We start from the raw sequence: 12,452 nt of genomic DNA on the forward strand, positions 1-12,452 counted from the left end.
GACCATAAGAAAGGTATGTGCTTCCCATTCCACCTTCAGTCCCTATTTGCTCCTTTAATAAACTTCACTCTTCTGGGAAAATGTTCCACTAGATTTTGTGGCGATTTTGTGTTTATTTAAGGATGTTATTAAAGTCAGGTCCTGATGTAGATGAGGTGAGGAGGTCTGGGCTGCAGTTAGTCATGACAGTGTCCCTCTGATGAAGATCTGCTTCACATGGGTTGGAGTGGAAGATCTCCTGCTCTAGAGCTTTAAAACCTATTGAACAATGTATCTGATTGCACCCCAGACCTTCTCATCTCACCTGCGTCAGTACCAGACTTTACTAACACCCTTGTGTAGCTGAATGAGCATTAAATCTCCACAAAATCTAGCTGATCATGGGATCTTCCCAGGCGAGTAGAGCTTATAATTAGAGCAAAGGAGTAATAATTGTGGAATGAGATATCGGAAAAGTGTCTGGAAGTGTCCACATACTTTTGACTGTACAGTTAATTTAATCGAATATGAAAAAGTTCTCACTATATTATTATTTGCGCTCAAATTATTTAAATAGTCTGAGGGTTTTTCTTTCTTTTTTTTTTTTTGGTGAAAACATTATTCCTGTTCAAGCCGCTGATGATTTCAGTGCAACAGTGAGTGCAAACAGGTCGAGCGTTTCTGCTAACCGCTTTTCTGTTCATTAGCATCATCTTTCTGTGGTCATAGTCATTTCTAGAGCTGCAGGGTTCCTGCACACATTACAGAGGGGAGAGAGAGAGAGAGAGAGAGAGAGAAAACGAATGAGACCATTTTCATGTAACTGATTCCAATCCAGTGAATATGAAATGAATGCAAGATGATAATGATGATGATGCACACAACTTTCTGGAACAGAAAACCTTCGAACAATGAATTAGTAATGAACGGCTTCAAGCAACTCGAAGTTTCACAGTGACCCAAAAAAGATTATCTCAAAGCTGCACGCTGCAAAGCTGCGTGTGGGCGTGGCCTAATATTCGAACAAGTCTGCTTGATTGACATCCCAGTCATTTATTTTTCATTTGAAGATCACGCTGTTTGACGACAGACCCGACGCCTTTGTTAAAAACTTTACCTTTGCGTCGTTAACGTAAAAGCGAGAAATAAACCTTTAAATCTTTAATAAGGGAAGAGCAGTAAAGTGTAGCTGTAGCGGGGATCCAGCAGTTTCTATAGATAAATTATTACTCACATATATTAAAGAGCGATCGCAGCTGCATTCGTGATTTCATAACATCATTCTCACCCTAAACACCTGTTCCTAACCAAAAATCCAAACCACCTTCCCATAACCCTCAACCCAAACCCCCAATCCAATTCACATACCCCTTAACCTTTAACCCAAACCCCCAATCTAATTCACATACCCCTTAACCCAAACCCCCAATCCAATTCACATACCCCTTAACCTTTAACCCAAACCCCCAATCCAATTCACATACCCCTTACCCCTTAACCCAAACCCCCAATCCAATTCACATACCCCTTACCCCTTAACCCAAACCCCCAATCCAATTCACATACCCCTTAACCCAAACCCCCAATCCAATTCACATACCCCTTACCCCTTAACCCAAACCCCCAATCCAATTCACATACCCCTCAACCCAAACCCCCAATCCAATTCACATACCCCTTAACCCAAACCCCCAATCCAATTCACATACCCCTTAACCTTTAACCCAAACCCCCAATCTAATTCACATACCCCTTAACCCAAACCCCCAATCCAATTCACATACCCCTTAACCTTTAACCCAAACCCCCAATCCAATTCACATACCCCTTAACCCAAACCCCCAATCCAATTCACATACCCCTTACCCCTTAACCCAAACCCCCAATCCAATTCACATACCCCTTAACCCAAACCCCCAATCCAATTCACATACCCCTTAACCCAAACCCCCAATCCAATTCACATACCCCTTAACCCAAACCCCCAATCCAATTCACATACCCCTTAACCCAAACCCCCAATCCAATTCATATACCCCTTACCCCTTAACCCAAACCCCCAATCCAATTCACATACCCTATAATCTTTAACCCAAAACCCCAATCCAATTCACATACCTCATAACCTTTAACCCAAACCCCCTAATCCAATACGCCTACCCTCTAACCCTTAAGACAAACCCCCAATCCAGACACCCCCTAACCCTAAACCCAAACCACCTACCCCCTAACCCTCAACCCAAGCATCCAATTAATTCCAATCCAATCCACCTACCCCCTAACCGTTAACCCAAACCCCTAATTCAATCCACCTACCCCCTAACCCTTAACCCAAACACTCAATCCAATCCACATACCCCTTACCCTTAACCCAAACCCCTAATTCAATCCACCTACCCCCTAACCCTTAACCCAAACACTCAATCCAATCCACATACCCCTAACCCTTAAACTAAAAACCCAATCCAATCCACCTACCACCTACCAATCCAATCCATTAATCCACCTACCCTAACCCTTAAACCAAACACCCAATCCAATCCACCTACCCCCTAACCCTTAACCCAAACACCCAATCCAATCCACCTACCCCCTAACCCTTAACCCAAACACCCAATCCAATCCACATACCCCTATTGTGGATATCACTTTTGTACGTCGCTCTGGATAAGGGCGTCTGATAAATGCCGCAAATGTAAATGTTAATACCCCTAACCCTTAACCCAAACTCCCAATCCAATCCACATACCCCTAACCCTTAACCCAAACCACCTACCCCCTAACCCTTAACCCAAGCATCTAATCCAATCCACCTACCCCCTAACCCTTAACCCAAACACTCAATCCAATCTACACACCCCTCTAACCCCAACCCAAACCACCTTCCCCTAACCCTTAACCTAATCCACCTGCCTCAACCCTTAAACCAAACCCCCAATCCAATTCACATACCCCTTAACCTTTAACCCAAACCCTCAATCCAATCCACACACCCACTAACCCTTAACCCAAACCATCTACCCCCTTACTATAACCCAACCCACCTACCCCCTGAACCTTAACCAAAACCACTAACATTTAACCCAAACCAGTCACTTACCCTCAACCCCAGAGTCTGAATCGTGTTGAGTAGAACTCTTCTTTAAAAAAAAATAAAAAATAAAAAATTTGTATTATTTGTCAGTAAACAGCAAATTATCAACCTGAATCTAAAAACAAAACAAAAAAATTGAACTTTGTAATCTGCAGGAAATGTAACCAGAAATGTTTTCAAATCAGATCACGTGACTCGGGTTCCTGTAGATCTCCATCAGTGCTGATGGACGAAATGAACAGAAATGAACTTAGTACTTAAACTCAAGCAGAAATGTATTAGGAGTACCTTTAGAGCAGAAGGTTAGTACTTGTATGCGAGTAGAAACGTAAAGTTGTCCTTTTACAACAAGGGATAAATACTTTCACTCAGGTAGAGATGTTAAAGAAGTGTTTATCCTATTATGAGTCTCATACCGGAGCACTGATGACTTTATACTCGCCGCGTCTCTGGCGGGACACGTGGCAATGACATCATCTTTACAGCGCTTCCTGGAAGCATTTCTTTGCTTTCTCTTTCACCCGCACAACCGAGAACATATGTAAATGCGGTTTTAGAGAGAAACACAAGAGTCCGGGTGTCTTCCAGTCAGCAGACGCAGACGTACTTTCGCTAAAAACATTGTTTTTAAGACCGAGGTGTCTGTCGTTGAGTTTTGGAATCTCATTGGAGCAGATGTTACTGTATGAGGCAGATCTGAAGGTCACTGGGGGACGTGTGTGTGTGTGTGTGTGTGTGTGTGTGTGTGTGTGTGAGAATAATCTCAGATGAAGCAGATTTTGAGACAAGGCCCTTCAAACTTCAGGAGATTTTACATCCTCAGGAGAAACGGTGTGACTGTTTACCATCTGGCCTGATAGTGCTGTGTGTGTGTGTGTGTGTGTGTGTGTGTATATATATATATATATATATATATATATATATATATATATATATATATATATATATATATATATATATATATATATATATATATGTACACCTGACCTTGGAATATGATTGTGTAGATTTGTGTGCTCATTCAGCTACAGGGTTGTCAGTCAGGTCAGGTACTAATGTAGGTGAGGTGATGCCTGATTTGTGTGTTGGAATGTAATAAAGTATGACAATAACAAACCAAAAACAGCGACGATGACCATGTAAGGTGACCATGAGTACAATTGTAAAGGAAAACTGAGCACAAGTGACGTATAGGATAAGTGAGAAGGACGCGCTCGCATTAAGAAGTCTTTGTGCGAACAGTTTGGAGAAGAACCACATGTGGCAGGAATAAGCAGGTGTGACTTTAGTGTATATTGTGTGTGTATTTAGCTGTTAGATGTTTTTTTGGGTCATTAGTCTGCTGGAGGACATCAGCTGAGACTGAAATGAAGCTTTTTTGGCACTGGGAAGTGCATTTTGCTCCAGTTTGGCTTGGTAGTCTCGAGATTACATTGTGTCCTGCATAGATTCAAGGTTCCCTGTAAGAGAGGCAGCAAAGCAGCATAAAACATAATGGCGCCTCCCTGATGTTTTACAGTGGTCCTCAAAGTGTTGTGACTTCAGTACACATTTCTTAAAGAAAGCATTTCAAACGAAACATCACTTTAATTAGTATTTTTTTTTTCCTCTCTCTCCCTCGACTCAGTAAAGCTCTTTAAAATGCTCTTTGTGTACGTTTTTCTGAAACGCCTTCTCCCTGAACTCTTTGCAGCGTCAGACTTTCTAACCCGTCTTAATGTGTACGTTTTCTCCGCAGGAGAGAAGGGCACTCTGACTCACGGTTCGATCGTGGATGGAAAGTTTGAAGGCTTCATTCAGAGTCACAAGGGCACGTATTACGTGGAGCCGGCCGAACGATACGTCAGAGAGAGAGACGTTTCCTATCACTCTGTCATCTACCATGAGGATGATATCGGTAAGTGTGTGTGTGTGTGTGTGTGTGTGTGTGTGTGTGTGTGTGTGTGTGTGTGTGTGTGTGTGTCTGTATACACATTGCACTCGCATCTCAATTCTCCTTGGAATCAACCTTCAGCCTACATCAGTGTTAAAACTCTTTAAACGGCCGATCCTAACAGAGTGGTGTGAACGCAAATCGGGAGCGTTTTTTAATCCGGTTTCAGATCGCTTTGCTCATATTCACATTCTAGCACATTCTGTCCTCTACAAAAGATCAACAAAGGCGTAGGATACTCTGCAGACACAACATACATTTTGTCGTGCGATCTGATGCAGATCCGTCTTTGAATGTATGAACTCAAAAATTCAGATTAAATCTGACTGTGTATTAAAATGGATTTTTTTAAATCGATTTCTTCTTTCGTTTAATGGAAGAGGGATTTGGAAATAGATTGTACATGTGAACATCCTCAGAAAAGATTTCAGAACGCATCACTTTGACTTGTAATTTTTTTTCCAACCGTTCCGACTCTCCAATAGAAGGAAACAAACATCCTGACCACCAACCCTTCCAGAAACAATCAATCCTTCAACCATCCTTTCCAAAAACAATCCTGTGTAGTGAACAGAGTGCAAACTGAGGCTCTTCATTTCGACTCACACGTTCCGTCAGCTCTCATTTCCACCAAAACGAGTCTTGATGTTCATTTCCTCTCGCACCGATTTGTTCAGATCCCAATCTCGTCCTGCGTTTCCTGTTTTCCCGCATGGACATTTATCTAGAGTTCAGTGTCATCCGAGTGCATTTACACAGAATAGAGAAAAAAGTCGATTTAAGCTGCAGAATTAAAAAAAACAAAAAACCCCAATAAAAACTAAAGCGTAAAATACACATTTTTTTTTAAAGAATAACAATCAGAAAAAATTTTTTTTTATATAATCAAATATAGCTGCAAAAACCAATATAGAATTTACAATATGAACAAATTTAACCTCAATACAGTAAAAAAAACAATAGAATTAAATAAAATTTTTAGAGAAAAGATGAGAATTATTTTATACCTCACATTTCTTTTTCGAGGTGTTGTGTATCAGGATTATAATTCGTGCATATTAGATTTTTCAAATGGTCTCTAAAACCTCCAGAACCTCCTAATTAGATCCATCCCAGCCGCCAAGCATGTATCAAACGCCACAAAAACAAAGGCGGTGTCATGGCGCATAGGCTGAACTTCTTCCTATACTGCCCCCTTGTGGAGTAATACCCCTACATTGTTCATTGATCAAAATCTCAAAAGTATTGGGACACTTGACTTTTTTCATGTGGTTCTTCTCCAAACTTTTACCACAAATGTATACGAGTCTTTGGATGCAGCAGCAGGGAATTTTACCTTCACTTCTACTAGAAGACTCAAACCTGTTCCAGCATGACAATAACCCTGAGCACAAAGATCTGCTTTACATGGTTTGGAGTGGAAGATCCCAGTGGTGCACCCCCAGGTCTCCTCACCTCACCTTCAGCAGCACCAGACCTTACTTACACCATTTTGTTTCAAAATGAGCACAAATTTCCACAAAATGTAGTGGAACATCTTCTCAGAAGAGTGGAGCATCTTCCCAGAAGAGTGGAGCTTATTATAACAGTTTGGGAAACAGAAGAACAGTTTGGTCGTAGAATCGTTTGATCTTGATAATGAGACGTCTGTGGCAACAAAGGAATAGTTTGAAAGGCTTTATCGAGTAGAGGCGTTTTTCTCCTGCGGTCTGCTTGGCTTTGATCAGCCGAGGGTGCTGTGAGCAAGCGTGAGAGACACGACCGTCACGATGCACTCGCTAACGAGACGCTATTTTTAGCAGGAAAGGTAACAAGGACGAAAGACTTCGCTCACTGAAAGTCCTGACTCACAGGTTAGAGAACATTTCTTTCTCCTAATCACATCACACCAGGGCAGGAGAGCATTTTATTTTGTTCCTTCTTTTTTCGTTTGTGGGTCGGACTGCCGATAATTACGTTTTCAGACAATCACGTTCGTCTCCTCGGGACACCTTCAGTTTTTGATCTCCGGCACTCCATCGCCTTCACACTCAGCTGCTTCCAGCAAGCGTGTTGCTTTGCCCTGCATGCTCGTCTCCTGACCTGACACGCGGCGAGGGAGAGATGGAAAAGTTTGCAGTGAGATGTACGATGTTCTTGTTCACCTGAACTTTGAATTCTGGTCGGTGTAAAGGATGCTGGGAGATGTGCAGAGTGAAGGAAAACAGAGACACGGAAATAGAAGAAATAGAAACATGTTGGAGGTTGTAATTCTCCAGACACTCATTAGTTCTCAGGCAACCCTGTGTCTGTCTCCGAGGCTTTCAAACACACACACACACACACACACACACACACACACACAACCGAACCAGGCTTTCTGTTACTCTGGGAGATAAGTCTTGTCCAGGTGTGGATCTGGGTCTGGATGTGTAACCACTAAAACAAGCGAGTTTTGAAACCGTTGCAGCTGCAGCAGAACAACACGCTCGTATACCACATTATTTACTTCAGGAAACGCTTTTCGTTTATTTTTACTTTATGTAATTGTCTGTGCTCTGAGTACTGAAGTGATGATGTTTACACTCGGTAAACTCGCAGCCGCTCCGGACAGTAAGCAGCATCACCTTCATGAACGACTAATAAAACAACAGAGCAGAACATCCTTCAGCAGAACGCTCACTCAGCTGTAGAATGGAGCTCTAAAGGAGGTCGTTAGGACCAACAGCGGCTCATCACTGCACTGCTCTGAACCAGGATTAATCATGCTAAACTGCATTTTGTTGCTATCTGTCTGTCTGTCTGTCTGTCTGCCTGTCTGTTTCTATCCATCGATCTATCCATCCATCCACACAACAGCTTGTTTTTCCAAGACATGCATATCTAATCTATCGATCCATCCATCCATCCATCCATCCATCCATCCTCTTTCCTTCAAACTTTTGTCTATCTGTTTATCTATATACCTACTTTGATTTGTTTAGTTATCTGTTCATCAATCATCTTTTCAATTATCCATCCATCTACTTAATTATCTACCACCCTACTTCCATCCATCCATCCATCCATCCATCCATCCATCCATATACCTATCTACTGTCCTAATTACATTTTTCTGTCTGTCTGTCTGTCTGTCTGTCTGTCTGTCTAGACATGATTTGTTGTATTTAAAAGCACTATAAAGTGTTGCTGGAATACCGCTGTGTTGGTGTGTAACCTTGAAGCAGGACTCATACACACTTGTATGTGTGAAAGGCTGCTGATGTTTGCAGTAACTCAGTGTTTTATTGCAGTTTTCTTGCTTTACATGGCCACTGGTAGTTTCCTGTTTAAACCTGGCTGAAGGCTGGTGTTTATTCTCAGAGGGCCGGCACAGTGAGCCACACGGAGAAACACCAAGATTTACTTACATTAGAATTGTGTTCGATTTGAAACCTGCAGCTACTTTACCTACAACACAATGCTTCAGAATTTATTATTAATCCGGCTCATGACACGATCGTGTGCGTTATGGGATAGTTATGGGACTTAATGGTTTCTTCACCATATAGGGTCAGAAGTATTGGGGTGTGTGTTTAAAAAAAATAAAAAATTATAAAAAAAATTAGCACATTTGTACTTTGGATGCGTTAGCATGAGATTTTCCTGTTCACCTGAACTAGGAGACCCGAACCTGTTCAAGCATCACAATGCATTTGTGCGCAAATGCTCAGGTGTCCGCAAACTTTCGTTCGTATAGTGCACCTCTTGCACCTGGATTAAATTTAGCTTCATGTTAACGTTCCTTTTTATTTCCGTAGATTACCCTCACAAGTATGGCCGAGAGGGAGGCTGCGCAGATCGCTCCATCTTAGAGAAGATGAAAAAGTACCAGGCATCTGCTGTGGAGACTCCTGCCGAGGTCAGTTCACGTCTCCTCAACGCCGAGACACACACAGTTTCACAATTAGTCTGTGAAGATCTTGTGCACGGCAGAACATCGTAAGAAGGGGATGTGTGGGACTCGCACACATATGATCACACTCCTAATGTCACCCAAATGAGGATGAGGTTCCCCTTTTGAGTCTGGTTTCTCTCAAGGTTTCATCATCATAACATCTAAGGGAGCTTTTCCTTGCCACAGTCTTCATGGCTGCTCATCAGGGATAAATACACACCATTCACCTTCACTGTTAAATTCTGTAAAGCTGCTTTGAGACGACGTCTGTTGTGGAAATCGCTATAGAAATAAACTTGACTTGACTTGACTCACACTTCCTGTCTCTGTCCTGTTGCTTTTGCAAAGCAAAAACGTGATCTGTATGAAGTTCTCCGAATGTTGCATAAAGCCGCTGATGAATTCTGCACTTAAAAAAAAAAAAGATTCCACAAACACACTCAGAAAACAAGATGAGACTTATTTAAAAAATATTTGATGTTCTAAGCCAAAATTATATTTACACTCTTATAAAAATATATATATAATTTAAATTATTTATACAGTTTCATCATGTATTTTCAAAACAAAAATGAAGGAACGCAGCACAGACGGATCTTCTGTCAAAAGTCATGAGTTGCCTCGAGCTTCTTATAAAAGTAGAGGAACAAAAAAGAGTCAGAGGAACGTCTTTTTTTATTTTTTTTTTACTTCTTTTGTTTAGGGAGAGATTAGGACTGGGTGTGGTGGTACATTCTTAGGGTTTTGAACTTCTTGGTTGGTTTTCCTGAGCACAGATCAGCTTCTCCTTCCTGTATATAAGAGCCTAGGGAAAAGTAGGAGAACCTGGACAGTTCCAATGAAATGAACATTAGAAAAGAAGGGACCGCTCCATGCTGTGACTGTAACTAACTAACCTGACTATCAAACAACAAAACGTTTGTTCTATAGCGCTTTCACACAATTCTTCCTTTGATGGTCACATCAAGTTTATTTCTATTGCGCTTTTCACAACAGACATTGTCTCAAAGCAGCTTTACAGAAATCAACATTGAAGGTGAATGGTGTGTATTTATCCCTGATGAGCAGCCGTGGCGACTGTGGCAAGGAAAAACTCCCTTAGATGTAATGAGGAAGAAACCTTGAGAGAAACCAGACTCAAAAGAAGAACCTCATCCTCATTTGGGTGACATCAAGACTGATTATAGTCTTTAAACGATGCAGAACACTGGAGAGGGAGAACTAACATGAGCACTGGAGTATAAGATTATAAGTAATGAGTGATGGTATGAGGAAGAAACCTTGTGAGGAACCGGACTCAAAAGGCGAAGCTCATCCTCATCTGCGTGACAGCAAGTAAATATCATTTGTTACTGTACTTAAGTAGTTTTTTCGTTAACCTGTAACAATTCTGAGTCTCCGTTACACCTATCAGTGTGTTGTTAAGAGGCAGGAACACAGCTGGGAGACCTACAGTCCAAACATATCTGCTGTAAAACGCCAAATAATAAAAAGAAAAAGAACAAAGCAGACGATGCTTCATTTTTTTTTTTTTTTTTTTAGCTCTCTAAGAATTCAGCATCAGACTGATATTGTGTTTCTACTCTGACAGTTTGACTGAGTTTCTCACACCAAACGGATGAAATCGCTTTGTCTGAAATATCAGTTTTTCTTTTCTCTCTAGTATTTTGCTGTAACCGCGTTAAACGTTTTGGATGAGGTTAGGAATTGTTCTGGTTCTTCTGCAGGAAAAAAACAGACAGTATGCAGTGGACGAGGACGAGCGCGAGGACGGCCCGGTGATCCTGAGGAAGCGTCGAGCCGCTCAGGCTGAGAAGAACACCTGCCAGCTCTTCATCCAGACCGACCACCTCTTCTATAAGTACTACCATACTCGAGAGGCCGTCATAGCTCAGGTACTGCAATCGGTACAGAAGTCACACTGTCACATGATACACAACACCGAGGGGCTTCACCTGTACCGAGTCGGGGCAACACCTGTACCGTGCTATTGTGTGTTTCATCTACACCCAAGATATGTAAAGTATCATGTAACCAGGGTAATATTTCCATTTTCTCCATGAATACATGCACTGGGTCGTTCAAACAGGAAAATATAAAGTCAGTGAGAATTATTAGTTGTACAGGTATAAAAAAGACGCTAGCATTGAGGTACTACACACAGTAGCAGGTGCCTCGCTTGTCCAATTACTGATAGACGTGTCAGTCCAGACTACGTAATCAAGATGACAGACAACAGTGTTGGTGCGTGCATGGAACAGCGTGGTGTGGTGCTGACGTTTCTTGCGAACGAGGGCGTAAAGCTCGCGGATATCTCCAGAAAACGTCAAGCGGAGTACGGCGAGAGACGCTTGACCGCAGTAAGACATTTTTGAAAGCGTAAACACGGCATTCCGACGTACACGTGTCTTTTGGCACACTGATTTCTAAAGGTCGGTGCTCCCTGTGACTGTGTGTGCAGTCAAAACTACAAAACTAGTCTCGAAACGTTTTGATTCCAACTTGTGTGTGTGTGTGTGTGTGTGTGTGTGTGTGTGTGTGTGTGTGTGTGTGTGTGTGTATATATACATACATACATTACGTTTTTTGTTTTTGTCCCAACAGATCTCCAGTCACGTGAAGGCCATCAACACGATCTATCAGAGCACAGACTTCCAGGGCATCCGCAACATCAGCTTTATGGTCAAGAGAATCAGGGTATGTGTGTGTGTGTGTGTGTGTGTGTGTGTGTGAGAGAAAGAGATGTAGAGAATCCTAAGATAATGAGGTGTCTGTTGACTACAATTATTTTCCACTTCACGTGTGCTGATTGTAAACGATGCAACGTGTAAGATAGAGATGAATAATGAATGAAGACACTCGCTCTAACGCTGTGGGTCCTGAGGGTTCTTCGGGTTTTGAGGGCTATGCGGGTCTTGAGGGTTCTGTGAGTCCTGTGCCTTCTTTGTGTCCTGAGGGTTCTGAGGGCTCTGAGGTTCTGGGGGTCCTGAGGTTTTTGTAGGTTCTGTGGTTACTGAAGATTCTGTGGGGTCTGCAGGTCCTGTGAATCAGTCAAGTCCTGAGGGTTCTGCAGATCCTGTTTATTCTGCGGGTCCTGTGGGTTCTGTCCTCGATCCCCGATTCTCTCACATCCGCTAATGCATTTTTATTTAAATCATCAACATTCTTTTTTGCAACGCTAATTAGTTTTGGCACCCTCTTGTGCTTGCTTGTCATTGCTGCTCCGAGCATGTTGGCATCATCGATATCTTATTATGCTGATACAGACGTCTGTGTCAATTAGCCGAGAACAAATGAAGACCGAATGTATATTGAACGATCTGGAACATCTTAATCGTTCCGAATGAGTGGAATCCCCCCGACGTTCAGGAGCTGTTGTAGAATAAATGTGTATTTTTTGGTGAAAGGAGCTCAGCTTGGTTTTATATCAGCAGGATTTTCTCAGCACTTTATGAGCTTCTGTAAGAGGTTGAACGCATTTCTTTATGAGAGCTGCAGAGGCTCGTACAGACGCGCTGAAGCAGCATACA

At 42.1% G+C, this 12,452-nt stretch overlaps 1 protein-coding gene across 1 annotated transcript in view; it reads left to right on the top strand.

The window, feature by feature from the left end:
* Window positions 1–12,452, top strand: part of adam10a (ADAM metallopeptidase domain 10a) — a 60,249-nt gene that overhangs the window by 34,963 nt on the left and 12,834 nt on the right. Inside the window, exons 4-7 of the mRNA XM_083549940.1 lie at window positions 4,812–4,970; window positions 8,786–8,886; window positions 10,650–10,817; window positions 11,527–11,619. Of these exons, the coding sequence (XP_083406066.1) occupies window positions 4,812–4,970; window positions 8,786–8,886; window positions 10,650–10,817; window positions 11,527–11,619 (521 nt within the window). The remainder of the gene's footprint in view (window positions 1–4,811; window positions 4,971–8,785; window positions 8,887–10,649; window positions 10,818–11,526; window positions 11,620–12,452) is intronic.

Source organism: Silurus aristotelis (genome assembly GCF_946808225.1).
Source record: "Silurus aristotelis genome assembly, chromosome: 9".
NCBI classification, from domain to species: domain Eukaryota; kingdom Metazoa; phylum Chordata; class Actinopteri; order Siluriformes; family Siluridae; genus Silurus; species Silurus aristotelis.